This window comes from Typopeltis vanoorti, chromosome 3 (assembly GCF_054136105.1).
Source record: "Typopeltis vanoorti isolate ZY-2024b chromosome 3, IOZ_Tvanoo_1.0, whole genome shotgun sequence".
In the NCBI taxonomy this organism is placed as follows: Eukaryota; Metazoa; Arthropoda; class Arachnida; order Uropygi; family Thelyphonidae; genus Typopeltis; species Typopeltis vanoorti.
In genome coordinates, this window is record NC_143551.1 from 162,759,692 (window position 1) to 162,785,281 (window position 25,590).

The following is a 25,590-nucleotide window of genomic DNA, read 5'->3' on the forward strand; positions in this document are numbered from 1 at the left end:
TGATATTGACAACCAAATAGAAGTTGTCAATATCAAATTTCACTTTATGAAATTTGTTGAGAAATCATGGGAATATGACAATGATCTGTAATTAAGTATTGTAGATCTGAAAAAGGTATACAATAAGGTACCTAGAGAAAAGCATTCACTACAATTATATCCAATAAATGGAACATTATACAAAACTAAATAATCTATATTTAAGTTGTATCATCAGTTATAATTGATAGAAATGCAGGAAGATGGTATAATGTAATGTAAAAAAATATAAAAGACAAGAACACACATCATCCCCACTCTTATTCATTATCTATATGGATCATATTAGTAAAGAAACTGGCATTAAACTTGTTATTAGAATCAGAGACATCAAACTTGTCTCTTTGTTTTATGCATATGATGTTGTACTCCTAAATACATCCACTGCCTATTTTTAAAGTTCTCTAACTGAATTGTGACAGCTGTAACAAATCAGCAATTAAAATGATGAAAACTATGAAAATAGGCAGGCACATAGAAAATGTCAAGTGAATTCTTAATGTGGGGAACCTACAGAGCAAATAACGAAGTAACCAAGGTAATCGAGACTCGCTATATAAAAAAAAAAAAAAATGGAGCACCTTGGTTGACCATAAAAACAAAATTGTAGCTTCTGACTCTTCTGAAAACACTAAAATATTATCAGAGAATTTGATTAAAAATTTATCAAACTATAGCCTCACACCAGATGAAATCACCATTCTAAGAAAGGCCTTAATTTCATAATATTCTCAAGATACGTACTTACCCAGCAAAGATATTATCATCGAAACCCAAGCAAAACTGAAAACGAATTAAAGAAACTATAATATCTTCAGCTGTCTGTGCCATTGTAATGTAACATCTTCTGCTGTCTGCAATATTGTAAACGTATGTTTTTTTTTTTTTTTTTTTGGCCTGTATTCTTTATAGCTTTACTACTTTTTTTTTCTTATCCTTTCTCATTTACTCTACTGCAGACTATGTTTATCTACCCTTCACTCTACAGGTCTTATGCCTAAGATACTAGAAAATGTATTTAATTTAGACTGTGCCACTAATATCATTTAATTAGCATGAAACTCAATAATACATCCAGCAGATTTCTCTCTCTCTCTCTCTAACACAAATTCCTTCAATAAAACTTTACACAAACAGTGCAAAGTTTTACTTAACTTTACGCTTCAGCTATCTCACTTAGTTTCCGCTCACAAGTCCGATTTATTTAGAAACAGCGCAGTTGTAAATAAACAATTAGGCAGCACTCTTTTAACAAAAAAATCGCAACACATTTTATTTACATTACTATGAAATATACACAAATTTAAACATTAGGGAGATTGCTTTCTCTATCCATCTATAAAAATTCTTTAGCATAAATTAGAACCTTTTTACTTCAACATTTATTCAACATTCAAATTTACTTCAACTTTAACTCATAAACTTATTTGCTCTCTGCTTACAATTTCAACTTATTAAACTCCTAGTTTACTTGCAAAGAGGTTAGAGTTATCTTTTACAAACTTTTATCAACTTCTAACATGCCAATTGATTCTCTTAAAGATACTTCTTATCACTATTAAACAAATATCTTAAAGGTCCTTCGCACACTATAAGAGGAATTATATAAAAGTATCTAACTTACAAAGGCTCCGCATTGCACATTCAGTCAAAAGTCTTTCACTAAAAGTTCTATGGCAATTCTTTCATCTCAGATCTCGAGCTTCCTCAGGAAATCTGCCATCAGCAGTGTCTCATCGGGAACATAGTGGGCTGTGGACTCGTACAGTTCCGGCAAAAGGTTATTCTCCCATGGCGAAAAGAAAAACTTCCAAGTGAAGGTGCTTCGGGTGATTTGTCTCGCCTTTTCTCCTCTGCTTGGACGACTGCCTCCTTTTTCTGCTGCCAACTGTCAATCGGGATCCCTCTCTTTAGCATCTGGAAACCTTCTCTTCTATGGCTTTTGGGACTTCTCCTTTCAGCAATTCTGAGCCGTCTCTCTGGCTGGGAAGTTCTATCTCTGCAACTACTGGAGGCCCCTTCTTTGACAGCGACTGGAACCAGGAAGCCCTCTCTCTAGCGACATCTGGAACAGGGCAGCTTCTGTATGCTTAGCGCTGTCCCTTTTTGTTATGCCTTCTCTTAGACCTTGCACGTAACTCCCGAAGAATTCGGCATGATTCTTTCATCTTAAGTTTCAAGTTCGGTCAACTCTTTGTTTTCTTCCGAGCTTTCTGTTGATTGTAATTTGCCGGCCATCAGAAAGTTGTTTGAACCTTTCTGACTGACTCCGGAGGTGTTTACATTCAGAGCTAGTAAGCCTTTCACAAACACACAAAATTTCATAAATAACCTTTCTTATGCTGCCACGTAGATCTATTACATACAGCTCTGGCGGCAAAACATTTCCTTTTTTTTTTTAAAGTTGTATATACAGTTAACTTCCAAAGGGTTCTTTACAAAAATATCTAGTACAAAATATACAGAGACAAACAAGTTATTTTTACAACATTCTCATGGGACTAGACCTCTGTAAAAAGTTGATGTAAAGCATTTTGGTATTTTTAAGCTACATTGAGATTTTACAAAGCTATATTTCATAAAATAAATAACATCATCATTAGTAAAATAAAAATGAGCCTAACCTTGTCCCTAATCTGCAGAAAGCTTTGATATCACTAAAAAAGAATCCAGACATTATGATTGCTAAAGCTGATAAAGGTTAAATATAAATGACCGTTATAAATAAAAATTATCATAATAAAATAGTAGAAAGGGGTGCTTAAGGGTCAAAGCTATATTACTGAGAGGAGACATCCACATAGCCTTTAAAGGAATGCAGAGAACCGACCAGGGCTTCTGACCTAATATCCAATCCTCACCTCATGTTGCACCCTGTTGGGTATCTACTTGGATACTGAACGAATGAGGATTGGCTGGCAATTCGGGAATTAGCCGACCAAATTGTATTCCAATTGCTTAAACCAAAATAAAAAATGATGGTACAACATGACAAAATTTCATGCTGGCTGGGGCGTCGCCCGGTTAAACAAGGCCCCCGTTGTTTTCGCCAGAGAACAAGGGCGAACAGCAAAAAGGCAGCTACTGGAACAAATCTGAAAACACACCTCAACTCAACATCACCAGAGTTAAAGATTGGTACTATCAACATAAGAAGTCTGAATGGCAAAGAAATGGAGCTAGCTGAGGAATTAAATAAGTACCAGATCAACATAATAGGGGTGACTGAAACAAAAAAGACCAAAACTGGTGAGGATCTTTCTGAGCAACAAATACAAAATGTTATATTCAGGCAATGACAATCAAGGAAAAGGAGTAGCCATAGTATTCAACACAAATTATAAGGGTAATCTTCTTGAATGGCAGGCTGTCTCATATAGAGTGATGTGGGCAAATATGAGACAATGAGACTTATTTGTGCCTATGGTCCCACAGAAGGTTCTACTAACGTAGAAGTGGAGGAATTTTTTGAGTCTCTAGAGAAAGCTACGGACACAATGAAAAAGGAAAAGTTGGTTCTTGTTGGGGGATCTAAATAGCAGAGTAGGAAGTGATTGTCAGACATACAAAAATATTTTGGGAAAATTTGGATAAAAGAGCAAATAATGGCAAATACTTGTTAGATTTCTGCTCATGACATGGACTGGTTATTACTAACACCATGTTCCAACATAAAAATGTGCACAAATTCACATGAAGAGAAGAGTCTCATTGACCATGTTATTGTTGATAGTGATGTTTTCTCCCTCGTTCAGGACACCAGAGTGAGAATTTGAAATTGGAAGCGATCACTATTTAGTCTTGAGCAGGATAAAATTGAATTTCATATTGAAAAAAATTACATGCAAGAAAGTTTTAAAGCGAATAAAAGTTGAGCAGCTCTCAGATGTAAACTGAAGAAGACTAAAATACACAAAGATTATTGAAGAAAAAATGAAAGAGTTTGTAGAACAGGAACCAAACGTTGGAAATTCAGTGGCAAGCCTTGAAGAAAACCCTGATTGATTCAGCCAGAGATTCATGTAGTGAGATTGTCTGCAAGGATAGAAAAATCAAGACTTGATGGTGGACACAGCAACTTAAAGAGGCAGTGAAGGAAAAGAAGAAACCACATCAAAAGTTCCTGCAAATAAGTCAGTTTTTGCTCTTAGAGAATACAGAGACAAATATAAGAAAGCGAAACACTGTGTAAAACTAGCTAAACAAAAGTCATGGGAGAACTTTGGCAAGAACATAGAAAATAAATATCAATAAGGTGGTAAGATATTCTGGAGGTTGTTGACAAAGCGTAGAAATGGAGGAAAGAGTGCTGTAGAAGGAGTTAGAGATGATAAAGGTGACATGAAAACAGGAGAAAAAGTTATCCTTGAAGTATGGAGTAATTACTTCTAAAAACTGTTAAAATGAAACAAGCTGTGATAGCACAGTGGTAAAAAACACTCAACAGGCATACAGTCAGGAATACATATCCATACTTGAAGTAGAAAAAGCCATCAAAGCTTGAAATGTAGAAAGGCAGCAGGAGTAGATGATATTCGACCAGAAATGCTGAAGTATGGTGGTATAAACGTCTTGCTGTAGCTGCACTGCATAGTTCAGAAAGCCTGGACAGAGGGACGAATTCCAGATGATTGGAGTAGAGCTCTAATAGTGCCCATATATAAAAAGGGAAATAAAACTGAATGTGAGAATTATAGCAGTATTTCCCTACTGAATGTTCCTGGCAAGATCTATGCAAGTATACTTGAGAAAGAAACGGTTGAGAAAAATTGTGGAAGAAAAGCTTGGTGAAGAACAAGCTGGATTCAGGCCAAATAGAGGCTGTCAGGATCAGATCTTCACTTTACGACACATAATCGAGAAAGCATGGGAATATAACAAAGATCTGTATTTAAGTTTTGTCAATCTGGAAAAGGCATATGACAATATGCCAATAGAGAAGTTATTCAATACGCTACAGTTATATGGCATCAATGGGACATTATATCAAGCAATGCTTAGTGTGTATTTGAGTTGTAAGTCAGCAGATAGAATTGAAGGAAGTACAGGGAGGTGGTTTAATGTTAAATCTGGTGTGCGACAAGGATGTACATTATCCCCCTCTGCTATTCATTATCTGTGTGGATCACATTATGAAGGAAAGTGTTATTAAACATGATATCAGAATTGGAGATGCTAATGTCAGCTCTTTGCTTTATGCGGATAATGTTATACTTCTAAATAAATCCACTACAAGTTTGCAAGATTCTCTGACTAAATTGAATAACTGTTGTAATAAATATGGTATGAAGGTCAGCAATAAAAAGACAAAGACAATGAAAATAGGTAGAATCATTGAAAATGTCAACTGTGTTGTGAATGGAGAACCTGTGGAACAAGTGAAACATTTCAGCTACTTAGGCACGATTTTTACTGAAGATGGTAAATTAAATATAGAAATAGACAACAGAATCCGCAAAGCCGGTATGGTGGGAAGTCAATTGAATAAATTCATATGGAATAAGAGAGAAATTAGTCGGAACACTGAATTAGCTGTATACATGACAGTGTTCAAACCAGTTTAACTTATGTATCTGAGAGCTGGGTCAGAAGTAAAACACTTGACCAAAGACTAGAGACCGCAGATATGAGAGTCCTGAGAAAGATTAGAGGCGTGAACAGATGGCATCAATGGCAATATCATATTAAAAATGAGGATATTAGGAAAGAACTTGACATTGTCAGCATCCAAGAATGCATTAGCAGAGCTAATCTCAGGTGGTATGGTCACTTAAATAGAATGGGGAGGAAAGAGCAAAACAAGTGTTCTCTGTCAGGTTGGCAGGAAAACGACCTAGAGGAAGACCTAGATATAGGTGGATTGATACGGTACAAAGTGCCTTAGACCATAGAAATATAAGATCTGATAATGTTGGAGTCTTGACAAGTAACAGACTGATTTGGAGAAAAATTGTAGATAGGAAGTTAGTATTGATGTAAATTTTTCATGTAGTACTGTCATATCCTGTATACCCCTTGAGGGTACCTGGCAGGAATTTGATGATGATGATGATGATATATTTTTAAGTCCACAAACAAATTAATTTTCACTACCAATCACAAACTGGCTATCCTTTTAAATCCCACCCACCTTCACTCATACAGAGGAATATTGAAATACCACAATGTGGTATAATCTTTAAAGGTACCTGTGGTATGACTATAAACAATAAATTACACTATAACCACAGTAATTAACTTTAATGAAATGAAAGTACAGATATTTCATAATGAAAATAACAGTATATACATTGTATTCCTGTTTCTTTGATTTGCTTGTTTCTACGAACTGATGATGTATTGTTATTTTCAGTACGAAATATCTGTACTTTCATTTCATTAAGGTTGATTACTGTGGTTATCGTGAAATTTATTGTTCACAATGTGGTATGCAAAATCCATAAATTTTCTAAATTTAACATTAATTTGATCCACTGATCATATAGCTACAAAAATATTCCAGAAACCCACACATATCAGAAACTACCCGCACTTTAACTCCTATCATCCATTAAAGTTGATTACTGTGGTTATCGTGAAATTTATTGTTTACAATGTGCACATTTATTGTTCACAAAAATCCTTCTCAGTTCATATGCAAAGTTGCTTACTTAAACAGGTAATAAAAAAGACAAAATCAAAATAATAAAAAATCATATACCAAAACTGAAATCATGATCTCATTCGAACAAAACCACATTTCCCAAATCAAAAAAACGCTACTATACTTGACCTTCAAAATAATGAAACCATGTTAAGAATTTCAGAAACTATAGCTATAAGATGACAGGAATTCCATAAACATCCACCACTCCTACATAATTTCAGAGAATTGCGAGCTCCACCATATTCAAATAAATTTGAGATTTGTGCAGTGAGCAACCATTAGCTTAGCGCAAACTTCACCTTTCATTATTTTGCTTCAATTCTCTGAAGAGAACTCCTAGACAAAACAAACCACACACCGTGTGTGTGTGTGTATATATATATATATATATATATATGTGTATGTATGTATGTATGTATATATGTGTATGTATGTATGTATGTATATATATGTATGTATGTGTGTGTGTATATATATATGTATGCGTGTGTATATATATATGTAGAAATTTTTTACCTGGGGTATATATTATGTTAAAGATACCAAGCAATTTTATAAGCTAGGTTTTTAATCCTTTTTCCCAAGTAAGCGAACAAAGTAAGTCAAGTTTGAGGCATCAAGTAGTGCAATACTAAGCAACTAGTAAAGGTGGGGTAAGTTCTGATTACTTTCCTTAGAATTTTCCCTAATGCAAAGCACATTTCCTTGCAGAGATGTATGATGCTATGCATTAAGGTAATGGTCACTACCCAGACTGGTTTCGACCTTTATTGAGGTCTCATCGGTGGGAGCCAGACCTAAAAAAATGCCAAGGGTGAAGTTGCCTAGTGTTGCACAACTTGCAGCCTCAAACTTGACTTACTTGTCTATTTGCTTACTTGGGAAAAAGGATTAAAAACCTAGCTTATAAAATTGCTTGGTATCTTTCTCTGGTGTCTTTTGACTAAAGGTGAGTTAGCCAGTCTCATATGTAGGTAGGGTTTTTTTCACCTGGAAACTCAGGATTTTCGTTCCCCTAGAATAGGCAAACCAGCCCTGTGAATACACACACTTCTACAGACATAAGACCCTCCTGGAATAAGGAATAACCGACCTATTCCCTGGGATTTTCGGTTCCGAATGTCTACACGTTAAAAGTGGTGTAGGTCTACGGATGAGTGTACATTAGGATAGGATAGGAATTTAAAGTATAACCAAGTGGAAAAACTTCCAATCTATCTCTAATCCAGAGTATTTTAGTAATAAGATGTGACACCTTTTGGCTACTGGAAACATGACTTCTACATTACTTCAACCTTAGTATCACTTCTGGGTATTGGCCCTTCTCATAATGCATAGCATTATACACCCTCTGTTCAAAAAGAAACCAAACTTTTTGAAAATAGAAGAAACTATTGGCGCAACCTGTTGTATCTTTTTGTTGTCGAAAGTGGCAACCTTCATTAGTGTTGTGTCAACTGTTTATGACATTTATTTCATTAGAAGCCGAGTTATAGTGCCAAGAGTGACAGCATGTTTTGACGAATAGTCGGAAAATGAGTTTCAAACAGAGAACTGCGATTGACTTTTGTGTTAAGCTTGGTAAAAGTTTTACCAAAACGCATCAAATGCTTCAAAAAGCATGCGGTGGTGAATGTTTTTCCATATCAAGTTTACGAGTGGTTAAACGATTTCGAAGTGGTCGTGAGATGCTTGATGACGACAAAAAGTCGGGCCATCCAAAAACTAGACTAAGAGCGAAGTTAACACCCAAAAAGTGCGTGATTTCATGAAAGAAAATCTGAAATCGTCTGTGAGATTGATTGCAGATGAATTGGGGATTCCAGAATCAACTGTGCACAATATTTTGACTGAGAGTTTGGGCCTTCATAAATTGAATTCATGATTTGTTCCCCCACAAGTTGACCGATGACCAAAAAAATGTATTGAATTGAACACTGCAAGGAGCTCATTAAAACCGCTCGAAAGGACTCAAACTTCCTTGTTACTGGTGGCAAAACGTGGTGTTTTGAGTATGAGCCAGAAACAAAGTGCTGAGTGGAGACCACCAGAAGAGGGGCATCCAAAAAAAATTCGCTTGGAGAAGTCAAAAGTAAAGACCATGCTGATTTGTTTCTATGATCCACAAAGAATTCGTTCTGCATGGTCAAACGGTTAATGGTGAGTTTTATCTCGAAGTTTTGAAGCGATTGATAGCAAGAATTCATCGCGTACAGCATGAATATCGTGATGCAGGCTGCTGATCACTTTTGCACGATAATGCACCATCTCATGGTTCGAACATTGTAAGACAGTTTTTGAACAAAAACCAAGTTTGTGTGTTAGATCACTCACCGTATTCACCTGATTTAGCACCCTGTGACTTCTTTCTCTTCCCCCGACTTCATTTGCCGATGAAAAGAAAGCGATACGACACCATTGAAAATGTTCAAGCGGCAGTAACCACCACCCTCAACAGTATACCAAAAACCGATATAAAAATCTCATTTAATGAATTAATTGACCATGCCAAACACTGTATCGAAGTTGAGGAAGAGTATATTGATTGAAATGAATGGTTTGAAGAATTATAATTGACCTGTGCTTTATTTTCTATTGAATGTTCGGTTTTCTTTTTGGACAGAGGGTGTACATGCCCATAAGGATATCTTTGAATTATGGAATACTAAGGCAAATGATGGCATGTCATTAGCCTTTATGTACGAGTTGCCTAATTGTGAAGTTACTTCAAACGTAAACTTTGTTTGCTTATACTTGGATAAAGGATTAAACCAAGAATATTATCTCTTGGCATCTTTAATTTATTTTATTGTTTTTGTTCATCTGTTCTTCATGGAAGTTCATTATGTCACACAGTATGTATTCCTCTGTTTTTTTTTAAAATAACTTTTCATATATTTTTATCCTTATTTTATTCCCTTCTGGTGGAAAAAAAATTTCATACTTTTTTTAATCTACTTTAAGTTTTTAAATTCCTTTTGTAATTCATTATCCTTTTAAGTGCTTGGGTTATGAGTTTATATCTACCAACATTGTTCTATCAAAATTATGTCCCAAAAATTTTAAAACCAGCAAGTCGGGAATGTGAAGTTTTTTTAATATATGGCTGAATATATATCATTTATGTTTCAATATTTAACCAGAGGAATAACCAGATTCTATATTTAGAATCAGCAGCAGCTCTCAGAAATCAACCAAATCTTAATAAATACGGTTGCATTAAGCTTCCTAAGATTTGGGAAACACTTATTGTCAGAGATTCCACCTTACATTCCAGGCCACCTACAACTGCCCATAGAAGGCCCTCCACCTAGATAGGATAGGACTTTAGAGTCACCCATGTGGTTGCGCTTAGTATTGTGTGGTATTTATGTATATGTTACATTAGTTTTTTTTTGTAATCCCTGAAGATGTCTCAGTGACTGAGAGGAAAATATAGGAAGTGTTAAATTCTGTTTTAATCCTTTCTGAGTGCTGTATACAATCCGTTAAGCCTCCAACATGAGGTATAACCAGTGTTTCTATACTGGGGTGACCCTTAAGAATATAGGCCAATTTGCTATATTGTATTGATTTGCATTTTAAAGGAACAATATGAAACATTTTCAGAAAGCTAGCATCTATCATTATCAAAGTTGTTATTGTTGTATGGATACCTCCTTGACCTTTGAAGACTCATTGCAAGACACCCAAACTATTGACAATATCTATTGTACCTCTCATTGAACTCCTTGACTGACAAAGTATTCATGACCCTCTCAATGCATTCTGCTTGTTAATCACTCTTCAAGAGAAAAATCTTGATATCACATTGTCTAATGTCACAATGTTACTCAATTTCCTGTGATGACATTTGTTCTCCCCCTCTAGTCACATGCTGAAATATTTCCTCTGCGTCAGTCCTGCAAATCCTTTTAGTAATGTAAATGTTTCTACTATACACCCTCTTTTTTACCTATTATTTGACTTTTGCAATCCATAAACTCTATCTGCTGTCATACAGAGCATCATCATGATCACTTGTCTTTGGATCCTCTTCATCACTTTCCCATCCCCAAACATACAGCTTGGTTTGTTCTTCAATAAATTAAACATAATAACCCAAGAACAGTATCAAGTGCCATGTCACTAGCTTTCTTTTCTGGGAGTTCTTGCTCCATTGACAACCTGCCAAACTTGCTGTGTAGCTGTCAATGAAATACTTTTTTCACAGTCCAACACTGTGTATATAAGTTCCCTTTTCCAGCACATTTATCGTTAAGTGTGGTCACAGTTTGGTAGAGAATTGCATGCATGTCATTCTCTCCAATACCTGAACTACAACTGCTAATATCCAAGCTAGTCTTTATTTAGAAACTTTTGTCTTGCTACTTTGCCTTTATTTCACTCTTTCATTTTGGGACTTGTACTATTGTAAACTCATTAAACAATTAACAAGAACAAGTGATCATGATGATGATGTCAGCTTCTTTCCATATTCACTAAAAAGCTGTGATAGTATATGCAAATCTCTTATGTAAATAGTCATTAAATCCCTTCAATTCCTCATACGTCTTTCACATCTAATGCCTCTAGTCTTTGGAACTTAGCTGACCAAATTATAATCTCCAGAAATAATAATAGACTGATTACAACATTAATCATAAATATGAAATACATTCACAAATTAATTATTAAATCATTATACTACATCCTGTTTGCATGGTTGGCTAAGTAGATAATGGTGTCACTGCTCTCCAGTATCATTGAGTTCAAATCCCACTACACACATGGATGTTTGTTAATGTGTGTAGGTTGGAGAAGTTCGTTATTTGGTATAGCACAACTGCCCCACTTGATGGATGCCTGAAGAGACTTGAAAAACCTCCATGTTTACTCCATAGAGTAGAATTTCCAGATTAGGTAAACATGAAAATTTATTTCAAAAAATAAAAGAGGAAAATAATATTAGTTCACCACAGTACTAACATGCTGTGTTTACAATCTTTCATGGGTGGAAGTCACTTTAAAAAAATTAAATAATACTATGCAGTGGCGATCATTTTGTTAGAATTCACATCCACCATTGTCATCCCTACATAACACAGTCCGACCCAATTTTTGCTGACTTTTTTATGAGACTTGTTTTTTACTAATTTGGGTGCGCTGATTTCAAATATCAAACCCATTTTTCTCTGTCACGTCAGGTTTATTCTCTATGGCATTTTCTTTTTGCTAATTTGTAAGTTTTTGATAGCTTTAAGGAGGCAGTACTTAGAGGATCAAAAAAATCGATTTTTTTAATATTATTTTCTGAAAGTATGTACTTTTAGAAATCTGTTCCTAACTTTTTATCAAGAAATTCAAAAAATTCCCGAAGATAAAGCCTATTATTCAAAGCAGTGCGCAGATCAGAATCGGAGTGCTCACCGCTCTCGCTTGTTAGTAAACGAATAAATGCATAAGAACCTGCATACTGGCGCTTTGAATGCGAGAGAGGCCAATAATTAGATACATAACTACTTAACAATATTCATTAAAAATTACAAGAATATTTATAAAAAAATAACAATTTTACTTACACATGAGTTTCAGGGAATAAATTTTTGTTTCTAGCAATTTCTGCTGTGTGTTCTGTTTTGGCAATCCCTTTGAATACTCCAACAGTAGTCGGCCATCATGCGAGAATCCCATCTTCCTTGGTACCGATCTTCCATAGTTTTTAAGTCTTGATGAAATCTTTCGCCTTGTTCATCGCATACAGCCGAAATTCTCGGGAAATCTATCAAGATGACTGTATAGGAAATGAAGCTTTATGCTCATGTTGCAACCTAGGCGCTGGAAATTTTCAAGCATTGTTTCCACTAGATCTTTGTAATTGCACGCTTTTTTGTTTACAAGAAAATTATTCGCAACCATCGTAAATGAAGTCCAAGCCTCTTTCTCAATTTCGTTCGTAGAGTTGATGAAATTTGGGTCTCTCATTAAAGTTTTAATTTGCGGTCCATCAAATACACCGGCTTTAATTTTTTCATAACTAAGTCGTGGAAATTTTTCACATATGTATTGGAAACAGTCACCTTGTAAATCTAAAGCTTTAACATACTGCTTCATAAGACCTAGTTTGATGTGTAGAGGTGGAAAAATGATTTTTTCTCTGTCGATTAAAGGTTGATTTATAACATTCTGTTCTCCAACATTTAAGGATATTCTAAGAGGCCAATGTTTCTGACTTCAGTGTTGGTTTCTAGCTCGACTATCCCAGAAGCATAGAAAACATGGAAACTTTGTATATCCTCTTTGAAAGCCAAGTAAAAAGTTCACCATTTTAAGATTCACACAGATGATCCAGTTATGGTCTGTATATTTTAATAACTTCAGAACCTTTTTAATGTCCTCATGTGTTTCTTTTAAGTGGGATGAATAGCCAATAGGAATTGAGCCATATACATTCCCACTGTGTAGTAAGACACACTTGAGACTTCTGCTTGAACTGTCGATAAATAAACCCCACTCATTTGGATGATATTGTACAACACTCATTTCAGTTAGTAAACCTGACAAATTGTTACAGTAAACAAACCCACACGTGTTTAAAATATTGTACAAGATTACTTTCCTTGCTACGATAAAAAGTTATCTTCGTATCTTGCTCCAGTAAGTGTTTTCATTTAATCTTGAAGCTAACAATTCCGATGATTCCTTTGATAGGCCCAAATCTCTTACTAAGTCATTCAATTCTGCTTGAGTAAAACATTGCGGTCCAGAACTAGAAATTAAATTTTCATTGTCTAAATCAACATCCGGGTCTTGCTCCTCAAGAACATCTGGCATATCCCGATCATGCTCGTTCTCAAGTAAAGGAAGTCCTTTATAAATTGGCACGGCTATTTCATTGGAATGAGCAACTGGCTGAATTGCTGAGTCGAGATTTGGATACACAATTTTTTTCTTATTCTTATAACCAGAAGTCTGAACTAAACAAAAATAGCAATCATCTACGTGATTTTTCGGTTCACGCCAAATCATTGGAATGCCAAAAGCTAATTTTTGGCGTTTTCCCTTGCTCCACTGTCATAAATTTTCTACACATGACTTACACACTTTATTTGGAGCCCATGAATTGTCCTGATCTGCAAGTTTTACGTCAAAGTATGCAAAGTACACTTTCTTAATGAAATCAGTGATATTTGTCCTTTGACTGGGAACAGTAAAGCTGCCACAAATGTGTAGCAGAAGGAATCTACACTATTGACAATTTTCGAGTAGTAGACATGATGTATTTTCTTCACTGCCGACTAACATGCAATTAACAAGACAAAAAAAAACAGACTTTATTGAAACGTTATAAGCGCTCATCGATTGACTGATTTCGATCGTTCTTTGTCTGCTATGACACATATAGCATTCATTTGTTTTAGGCAGTTGTCATTGCCTACTTTTCATCACTTAAATGTATTAGGTCGGTTATCGGCCTCTCTCACATTCAAAGTGCCAGTCCGTGCCGTTGCAGGTTCTTACGCATTTATTCGTTTACTAACAAGCGAAAGAGCGGTGAGCGTTCCGATTCTGATCTGCGCACTGCTTTGAATAATAGGCTATATCTTCGGGAATTTTTCAAATTTCTTGGTAAAAAGTTAGGAACAGATTTTTAAAAGTACATACTTTCAGAAAATAATATTAAAAAATCGATTTTTTTGATCATCTAAATAGCACTGCCTCCTTAAAACTATCAAAAACTTGCAAATTAGCAAAAAGAAAATGCCATAGAGGAAAAACCTGACGTGATAGAGAAAAATGGGTTCGATATTTGAAATCAGCGCACCCAAATTAGTAAAAAACAAGTGTCAGATCATAATCAGCAGGGAAAAAAATATTTTTTTGTTGCCCAGTGTAATCTTTCTGTCACTTTTGACTTAGAAGCACTTACTCCTTTATCCAGAATAAGAGTTTGAGAACAGGAACCAAACCTTTAGAGCACCAGTGGCAAGCCTTGAAGAAAACCCTGATTGATTCAGCTGGAGAGGCATGTGGTGAAGTTGTCTGCAAGGATAGAAAAATTAGAACTCCATGGTGGACACAGGAAGTTAAAGAGGCAGTGAAGGAAAAGAAGAAAGCATATGAAAAGTTCCTTTTCATATGCTTTCATATTCCGGGCAAATAAGTCAGCTTGTGCTCTTAGAGAATATAGAGACAAATGTAAGAAAGCTAAACAGTGTGTAAAACTAGCTAAACAAAAGTCATGGGAAGACTTTGGCAAGAATATAGAAAATAAATATCAAGAAGGTGGCAAAATATTCTGGAGGTTGTTGAAGAAGCTTAAGAATGTAGGAAAGAGTGCTGTAAAAGGAGTTAGGATCATAAAGGTGAAATGAAACAGGAGAAAAAGATATCCTTGAAGTATGGAGTGATTACTTTGAAAATTTGCTAAATGAAACAAGCAGTGATGACAGCACAGTGATAAAAAAACACTGACCATGCATGCAGTCAGGAATACATATCCATACTTGAAGTAGAAAAAGCCATCAAAGGCTTGAAATGTGGAAAGGCAGCAGGAGTAGATGATATTCAACCAGAAATGCTGAAATATGGTGGTATAAAAGTCTTACAGTGGCTGCACTGCATAGTTCAGAATGCCTGGACAGAGGGACAAATTCCCAATGATTGGAATAGAGCTCTCATAGTACGCATACAGGGTGTTCGGGATAAATTTGACATATTTATAATTAATTATATTTTTCCGTAAGTTACATGTATTAACACACACTTCTCTTCATTTAAAAGTTTGGACCCTTCTTCATTCATATACAAGATGTCAGAAAGGATGGATAGCTGGAACCCACCTGAATCATGGAAGAGAATAACTTGTATCATGATGATTCGTGCCCGCCATCAAAATAAGGATATTACGACTGCTGCCCAATGCTCCCTGAATACAGTAAAAACAATCAGGCATGAGCTAGAGACTTGCAATGGTGACTACGAGGATGTAGCAAGAAGAAAGATCCCTAGCAGACGATCTGATTGCGTTCGTACAGCAGAATTCCTCGCAAATCTGCAGGAACAGGTGTTGAAGAACCCTGGCATTGGAATTCGGGCTTTGTTCGTGGAGTTGCTAACTGTAGTCAAGTCCTGGATAACAAGGGTAGCCAATGGTAGGCCGTATGTATGGCAGCAGGATTCGGCCCCTTGCCACACCTCTGGGAAAAGTCAAAAATGGTTGTCTGAAAATTTCTACGACTTCACCAGTCCAAATGTTTGGCCTCCAAACTCCCCAGACCTTAACCCCATGGATTATTTTGTATGGGGCGCAGTTGAAAAAGACACCAATCGCACTTCCAGTAATACAAAAGCCCAGTTAATGGATAAAATTAAAACAGTTTTTGCGGCCCTTCCCAGGGAGACTGTAGCATCAGCTTGTTCGAGGTTCCGAAGCAGAATTGAAGCTGTGATCGATGCTAATGGTGGTTATTTTGAGTAAATCTTGTTGATAGTATTGTAATTAACTCTGCCTGTAATGTTTTTTTGTCAATTCATTAAATTTAATAGATACAAAGAAGATTTTCTTTTTCCTTACGAAACTGTCAAATTTATCCCGAACACCCTGTATATAAAAAGGGAAATAAAACTGAATGTGAGAAAACGGTTGAGAAGGATTGTGGAAGAAAAGCTTGGTGAAGAACAAGCTGGATTCAGATAAAGTAAAGGCTGTCAGGATCAGATCTTCACTTTACGAAAGATAGTGGAGAAATCATGGGAATATAACAAAGATCTGTATTTAAGTTTTGTCGATTTGAAAAAGGCATATGACAAGGTGCCAAGAGAGAAGCTACTCAATACACTACAGTTATATGGTGTCAATGGGGCATTATATCAAGCAATACTTAGTTTTTATTTGAGTTGAAAGTCAGCAGTTAGAATTGAAGGACGTACAGGAAGATGGTTTAATCATAAATGTGGTGTGAGACAAGGATGTACATTATCTCCTCTGTTATTCATTATCTGCATGGATCACATTATGAAGGAAAGTGGTATTAAGCATGATATCAAAATTGGAGGTGTTAATGTCAGCTCTTTGCTTTATGCGGATGATGTTATACTTCTAAATAAATCCGCTACAAGTCTGCAAGATTCTCTGACTAAATTGAATAACTGTTGTAATAGATATGGTATGAAGGTCAGCAATAAAAAGACAAAGACAATGAAAATTGGCACAATCATATCAACTGTGTTGTGAATGGAGAACCTGTGGAACAAGGAAAACATTTAAGCTACTTAATCACGATTTTTAGTGAAGATGGTAAAGTAAATTTGGAAATAGACAACAACAGAATCAACAAAGCTGGTATGGTCAGTTGAATAAATTCATATGGTATAAGCGAGAAATTAGTCGGAACACTAAATTAGCTGTATTCAAGACAGTGTTCAAACCAGTTTTAGCTTATGGATCTGAGAGCCAGGTCAGAAATAAAAACACTTGACCAAAGACTAGAGACCACAGATATGAGAGTCGTGAGAAAAATTAGGGGCATGAACAGATGGCATCAGTAGATATTGTATTAAAAATGCGGATATTAGGAAAGAATTTGACATTGTTAGAATCCAGGAATGTGTTAGCAGAGCTAATCTCAAGTGGTATGGACACTTAAACAGAATGGTAAAGGTAAGGTTAACAAAACAAGTGTTCTCTGTCATGTTGGCAGGAAAAAAGACCCAGAGGAAGACCAAGATATAGGTGGATTGATACAGCAAAAAAGTGCCTTAGAAGACAGAAATATAAGATCCGAATACTTTGGAGTCTTGACAGATAACAGATTGATTTGGAGGAAAATTGTGGATAGGAAGTTAGTAAAGATGTAAGTTTTTCATCTAGTACTGTCATATACTGTACACCCCTTGAGGATACGTATCAGGAGTTTGATGACTTTTTCCTACTTGTATATGTGAAATATGACTTCTGCATTACTTCAATCTTGATATTGCTTCTGGGTAGTGGTCTTTCCCATAATGTATGGTATTATGTACATCATTTTTGGATGTATACTTTGCATTATGGGATACCAAGACAACAGATGTGAAGTCATGAACCTCCATATACTTCTATAATTTCAGTTGTTGAAGGGCTTTTCAACTTAATGTTAATATTTGTTGTTTAGCTATAACTGAAGTAACCATCCAGTTGGGAACTTATTTTCTGCTGTATTCTTTCATATATCTCATGGAAACCTGGCATTTCAAATTTGCTTTGACATATTATTGTCAAAGTAATACTGACATTTATCAGATAGAGACATTTTAGATTAGTCTCTATCTGAAAGAGACATTGCTTCTGCTAGTGAATTTATTAGGAATCATTAGAGAGAGCGAAAAAATATCTTATCATAAAAATATCAGGACTATAATTTCAACTCTTTATTTTTTTCTTTTTTTTTTCAAAGAAATTGTCATATGACAGGTTTTTCATCTGCGTTCTTTAAAAATATTTTAGAATATTGTTGATGATTCAAAAGAAGATTTTAGTACCCTTCCACCAAATCAGCGAAAAAAGAAATTGCAGCAAAGGATAAATAGCATAACATCCCAGATTGAACAAGAAACAACTGCAAGGTAATTTGAGAATAAAACTTTTATAAACTACTTTTAATATATACAGAATGTATTTGGGGAAGTATTAAAAGAAACATGGATATTCATTCACATGAAAATAAATTTATTTATGATTTATAATTTTAGTTGTTTAAATTAATTGGCATCTAAGTATAGTGAAATTTCTAATTGATATGCTGCTTCATGGTTAATGGCTGTAATGTAACTCATATAAACTGTGAGCCCCTTATATGTTAAATTATTAATGTATATAGCAACATCAGTTTGCGTTATGACTGTTTGGAAAGAAAGAAGGGATAATATCATTAGTCTACCTAGATATGTGCATAATACCCTGTTTCTGCCAAGTATATTTATATAGCTTTGGTTATAACTTTGGTGGGGACAATTTAACTATCATAAAAATAATAGAGTAATGGTATTGTTGGATTCTGATTATGTAGAGATTAGAGTAATTATTATTTGGTTCAGAATCCAACATGATCTTCCATCACAAAGGCTAGACTTGTAAATATTATTTAATGTAAACAACTTATTTTACGATTTAATATTCATATAACTACTTTAATTTAATCTAATATTTAATTAATTATTCAAAGATATATGTATTAATAATGAAAAGACTGTGTTAAATATTATTAATCTATTTTAATTATTACCATGTTAATATTATAAGAACTTGTATTTGATAATTTAACTGTGTATTTGAAATGTAAATATTCTCTATTTATTCCTGTTTGTAGAAGTTTAACGTTATGCAATAGCTCAATTTTATTATATTTTGTTTTGTTGTCATGGAAATGTATGTTAGATAGTGAGCACGTTTTTGGAACACCACGTGAGGAGAAGGTTTATTGAAAAGAGTTTTAGTCAAAGAATTCACGAGAGCAATTTAGTCGGGAACAACGGATATAAAAAGGAAAGAACGCTGAAAATTAAGGGGGAGATTAGATTAATAAGAGAGAGAAAGGAGCGGATTGGCATTAGTTTGGAATCGGAGCATTCGGCATCGGGAATCAGAGTGCGATAATAGCGAGTCGGCAAGTCACTCGAGCAGCTAATAAAGTCTACTAGTCGAGAAGCAGTTAGCTAACAAGTTGTAGAATAACAGTTGTAGCTACGGAAGACAGCTGAGTGACTACTAAATAGACTAGCAATACTTGAGTTGAGATTTAATTTCAGGGCTGACCTGTCAAGCACACACAGAATCTTGAAATAAAGCACAAAGTTACTAGAGTAGTAGAGGCTGTAAAATTGAAGTTTACCATTAGCTGTGCTTAGAAATATATTGCCTAAAGAATTAAATGAATGCAGGAAGAATGAACAGCTGTGCATATAAAACCTCAAGTTAAGGAATTATTGTGTATTGCCTTAATTCATAAGTGATCAGTAGTATTTCATGCAAGAACGTTTTTTTATGTGTATTGTGACGGATGATTAATTCAGTTATTGCTTAGAAGAATTTATTTAATGAGTGCCGTTTACTGTTTAAAGTGCTTACAGTTGTAAAAAGTATAAATGTATAAGTTGATGAAGGAAAAAGATTATCGGTAAGAACATTCCAACCATTAATATTCCTATGCTGAGATGTGAGTGTGTTTCATCCTAGAATTTCCTTATGTTAACAGTAACTATTGAGGAAGTTAGCTAAAGTGTAAATTTAAAAGTGTTTGTTTGTGAAGAGGTATTACAGTAATTTTTATCGTATTTGGAACTTAAAGAACTGTGAGAAGACTGTATTAGAGATAACAGATTTACCATTGTCTGAATTTGTATGACAGTATTATCAGAAAGGCTGAAGTGTTTATAATAACTTATTTAGTATTTTGATCTTAAGTGTATAATTTGTGATTATAAAATTAAATGCTTGTTTTTGTATCTAATGTTGTATTTTGCCTGAATCTCTTTTACTGCACCATTCATAAAATATTCGAACCAAAGCGGGTAAATTAAGTAAGTCAAATATACTCGGCCAGTATATATTTTAAGGAGAGATAGTTGAAGGTTGATTTTTCTTCAATTCTTGAACTAATTCAAATATAGATTGGCACAGTCTATAAATATAAATTTTCTCTATATTTGAATTAGAAACCAGCTAGCAACTATTTTTAGGTTAAGAACATCGTAGTAAATAACATGTCGGATCCAGAGCATAGATTGAGAAGAATTAGGATCCAACAGTGTGAACTAGTTCATATGGTAGACTAAAATCTATTTATTATTAGTTCATAATAATATCAGGTAACCAAAAAAGTTTGTGCAATTTTTCATAATAAAAATTAAACAACTGCAGAAATTTTCATAAAATGTTTTATTCTTTAAAATAAGGAACTTCAAAATCTTCAACTCTTTCCCAACGAGACACAAGTTTGTAAATTCCACTTCTATAAAATGTTTGTATTTAGAAGTAATAAACCACAACCTCCGCTTTTTTTTTTTTTTTTTTTTGCGGAATTGTCTAGTGCCCAAAAAAAAAAAAAAAAAAAAAAAAAAAGCGGTTGGAGAAATGTCAGGAGAATATAAATGAGGGAATATCTCCCATTGTGTTATGCGAGACTCAGATCACACAGAAAAAGTACGGTTAAGTTCCGATTTTTTTTTTTTTTTTTTAATTATATAAACAACGACATATCCATCAAAAAAAAAATTGATTTAATTCAGGTAATTCATATAAGTTAAGAAAAGATATAAACTATGAAACAAAATACATAGTATAAACTTATAAAAATACAAATTGTACCTAAACTTCATTGCTCATAATGCCTAAATATTTTAGGCAAAATAAAATAAAGTGCATATTTTTTTCTTCATCACTGTCTTCAAAACGAACATTTCCTAGATGTTCTTTATTTACGAGTGGTCAGATGCCATCATCACTTGAAATCTCTTGGACATCATTTGTATAATTCTTATTGCATCCTTTGGCTGGTTTAGTTATCAAGAAGTCAGTTATAAGATCTTGCTTACCACTATGCTGCAATTTTTTATTAAGTTAATAATATGGAGCTAAACAAATATCTGATTGTCATGTGAATTTTCTGGAGCACTCCATTGAGGGATCATTATCAATAAAATAACTTCCTTTCTTGCCAAGTCCAATCCTTCTGATAATTTCTTTAAACTGAATTCTTTAACGGATTAATCAGAACTTTTCCTGCCTTTTGGTTTGACATCATTATTAATTGTACTAGTTTCTCTTCATTTAAATCTATTTTCCCATCAATTAATTCACTAATTTCGTTTTCAACCATATCGGAAAAGCCTTCTAAGTGGCCATTAGTATAAAAATAAATTTTTTACATAAACAAGCATTACATATTGTATGTAACTCACCAGAAAATAGAGTGCCCAGCTTGAGATTAATGCACTTTCCTGGCAGAAAACGAAAACAATTTTCACCAATAAACACTTTATACGGTAAACAATTGACGTGTGCTAAAGGTATTTCCCATAATATAAATTTGCTACTTATAACTACATGCGCGATACAGGCAGACGCAAATTTAACGAAGATAAAATTTGATTTTTGATTCGTAGGATGAAAACTATAAAAAGATAAAGGGTTACTACAATTTATAGACCACGTTATATTGAAACCACGTTGTATGAGGTTTTGCATTGTCCTGTAAGAATAGCACTTTCTTCCAATTAACTAGTCCTGGCTGTTTCTGAAGTAACGCATTCTGCACACTCTCGAGTTGCTTCGAGTAGATCTCAGCCATAACTGTTTAGTCTGCTGCAAGAAACTCATAGTGGACAATACCGACTCCAGTCCACCACACACACACAAAGCATAGTCTTCTTTGGATGAAGCAGTGCCTTTGAAGTGTGTGGTACTGGATTGTCACTTCCTGTTAGAATACAAGATTCATTTTTCATCACAAGTGAGCAAGTAATCCATAAATGGCTCATTTTTATGATGTGAAAGAAGTGAAGAACAAAATTATTTTCAACAGCGGCACATAATTCTTCATCATCAATAGTAGAGGGTCTTCCTAAATGTGGTGCATCTTCAAGTGATTTATCACCAGAAACAAATCTTTTTAACCATTTCTGCGCAGTACGTTCTGCTACTACATCTTTTCCAAATGCCACACATATCTTAAGGATGTTTCTGAAGCCTTCAAACTGAGTTTAAATTCATAAAGCAAGCAAGCCTGAATTACACCAGGTTCAACTGTCAGTTTAAAAGTGTTCAAAGTCATAAAAAAAGAGTACACACCAAGTTAGAGTGCACCAATTGACTGATGCATATCTGTGCCTTATGATGATGCACATCAAAAATTGCTCTTTGCAAAACATTACAAAATGAAACAAGTCATTGCAGCGAACTCGCCTGAAAACTGCATGAACTTTTTTTGGTTACCTGATAATAATTTAATAAGAATTGTAAGTTTACTGAAGAGTAGCGTATGCTTGTTCCACTGAACAAGTGAGAATAGAAACTAATTTGCAAAATGTAAAAATTGAAACAAATTACTTGACACATGATACAGGAATGAAAATTTGAAAAGCATTTATAGAGCTGTAGGAAGGATAAGAAAGTTAAACAGCAAAAGCCAAGACGTCAAAGCATTGAAGCAGATAAGACAAGTAATGATCAGGTAAGTTAAGTAGAGCTTAAAAAAGAACAGTGTTATACATATGTTGAATCGCTCATAGAACATGCCTTTGATGGATATGTTACTGCTTCAAGTTATTCTGGGAAAAAAAATATAACAAATGCAATTGAAAAACAGAAAAGAAAACCACTATCAATCCTGATACATACAAATGATTAAACTAATTCATTATGAGAGAGAATGTGAAAGGATTGCTGAATGAAATCAGAGAGTGATAATCATTAGTTTGTTACCAAGATAGTAGTGTATTAAGAAGAATGCTTATGAAGGCAAATGATTCAATCCGCAATCTATATATAAGTAATGTTTGCCAGTTTTAGGATGCATAAGTGAGTTTGAGGGAAGAGTGAATTTATATAAGAAGGATGATCTGCACTTGAATACAGTTTGTATCAAGAGTCCAGAGAAATTATTTATTGATTTGAGACCTAATACGATATAAAGACTCAGAGAAAGTAGATCGCAATGAAAGGAATAGTGAGAATCTTTTCCTAAGAATGATTAAGGTATGCATTTGTGCTTAATCATTGAGATGAAAGGATAATTAGGTGCTTGACTGGATCAGACTTACTTGTTATATGCAACGATGTCTGCATAGTGAAGTACAAGGTACAAATTTAGATCTGCAAGTTTGTTTTTACACAAATGTTGGGAGTACTAGGAACAAAGGAGTAGAATATCATTTCGCCTCAGACTGTAGGGATTACAGAATTATAAATGTAGAATGGGAATCCTGGATAGTCTACTCCTTAGTCTATTGGCATCATTGTCATTTTATATTAATAAACATGCTAATGTTTATTACATAAATATAGGTATACAACCTTTCATAGATTCACATTTTAAAAATCAAATTAAAATTTTAAATGTAATTCTTTTTTTTTTTTTAATATACGAGGATGGACTGAAATGTTCTTGGCCTTTACCACAGATGGCAACACTATTGGCAAGATTTTATTTTCTAAGTTGGTACATCTGTCATAAGCATCCATGTGAAATTGCAAGTCATTCTATCAAGTAGTTTGTTTTACACAGCTGTCTGAAGCAAAAGTGTCGTCTGTATCCCTTGAAATGGATAAAATTGAGTATCGTGCTATGAAATTCATTTGAAGTTCATAAAAGTTTATGGGCACTCTTCTCCTTTGTTTTCCACAGTTAAGAAATGGGCTGCCGAGTTTAAACGTGGCCATACCAGCCTTGAAGATGATCCATGTGAAGGACATCCAAAAAGTGAAACAACACCATAAATCACGTGTGTAGAGGCTTAAGTGCTGTGAGGACATCATGTTGGAGGCTTAATGGATTTTTTACAACACTCAAAAAGAATTAAAATAGACTGTATTTCGTCCTAGTCACTAGGACATCTACGGGGATTACAAAAACAATTAATGTAACATATACACAAATAACAAACAATACTAAGCCCAACCACGTGGGTGACACTGAAGTCCTATCTAGGTAGAGTGCCCTCTAAGGGCAGTAGTAGGTGGCCTGGAATGTAAGGTGGGAACTCTGGTGATGAGTGTTTCCCAAATCTTCGGAAGCTTAATGCACCCATATTTATTGAGATTTGGTTGGTTTTTGAGAGCTGCTGCTGCTGCTTCTAAAAAAAGTCTCTCTTTCTTGAATTTGCTGTGGTGGAGCATGGTGGTTTTCTTCCATGATACTCTGTGGGTGGTGTCCAAAACATGGTCAGCCAAGTTGTAAGACACAAGTCTTACATCTTCAAACACAACTATGGCCATTAAGGCTTGGCTGACCATGTTTTGGACACCACCCACAGAGTATCATGGAAGAAAACCACCATGCTCCACCACAGCAAATTCAAGAAAGAGAGACTTTTCTTAGAAGCAGCAGCTCTCAAAAACCAACCAAATCTCAATAAATATGGGTGCATTAAGCTTCCGAAGATTTGGGAAACACTCATCACCAGAGTTCCCACCTTACATTCCAGGCCACCTACTACTGCCCTTAGAGGGCGCTCTACCTAGATAGGACTTTAGTGTCACCCACGTGGTTGGGCTTAGTATTGTTTGTTATTTGTGCATATGTTACATTAATTTTTTTGTAATCCCCGTAGATGTCCTAGTGACTAGGACGAAATATAGGAAGTATTAAAGTCTATTTTAATTCTTTTTGAGTGTTGTAAAAAATCCATTAAGCCTCCAACATAAACACCATAAATCATTGATTAAGTGCACTATATGGTATTGGATGACCGGTGAGTCAAAGTGCAAGAAACTGCTAAAACTATAGGCATTTCAAAAGAATGTTAGAATATATTTTGCATGACAAATTGCATATGAAAATGCGCAAGATGGGTGCCATGCTTGCTCACAGCAGATCAAAAAACACACTCCCATGAAAATTTCTGAACAGTGCTTGGAGCATTTTAACAAGAATAAAACTGATTTTGTGCATCGATTTATTGCTGTGGATGAGACTTGGATTCACCATTATCCACCAGAATCCAAACATCAGTCAAAACAGTGGACAGAAGCTGGTTGTTCAGCGCCAAAGAAGTCGATTCCATCAGCAGGAAAGGTCATGGCATTGGTGTTTTGGGATGCTAAAGGCATTTTGTTTATTAAATATCATGAAAAGGATAAAACAATAACCGGAGAATATTATTCTGATCTTTTAACCAACTAGACAAAAAAATTTGTGAGAAAAGACCTGGTTTGCAGAAGAAAAAAA

At 34.7% G+C, this 25,590-nt stretch overlaps 1 protein-coding gene across 1 annotated transcript in view; it reads left to right on the forward strand.

Annotated features, from left to right (window-relative positions):
• Window positions 1-25,590, forward strand: part of LOC150108715 (formin-binding protein 1-like) — a 455,638-nt gene that overhangs the window by 260,014 nt on the left and 170,034 nt on the right. The window contains exon 10 of the mRNA XM_090416173.1: window positions 18,153-18,271. Within this exon, the coding sequence (XP_090272299.1) occupies window positions 18,153-18,271 (119 nt within the window). The remainder of the gene's footprint in view (window positions 1-18,152; window positions 18,272-25,590) is intronic.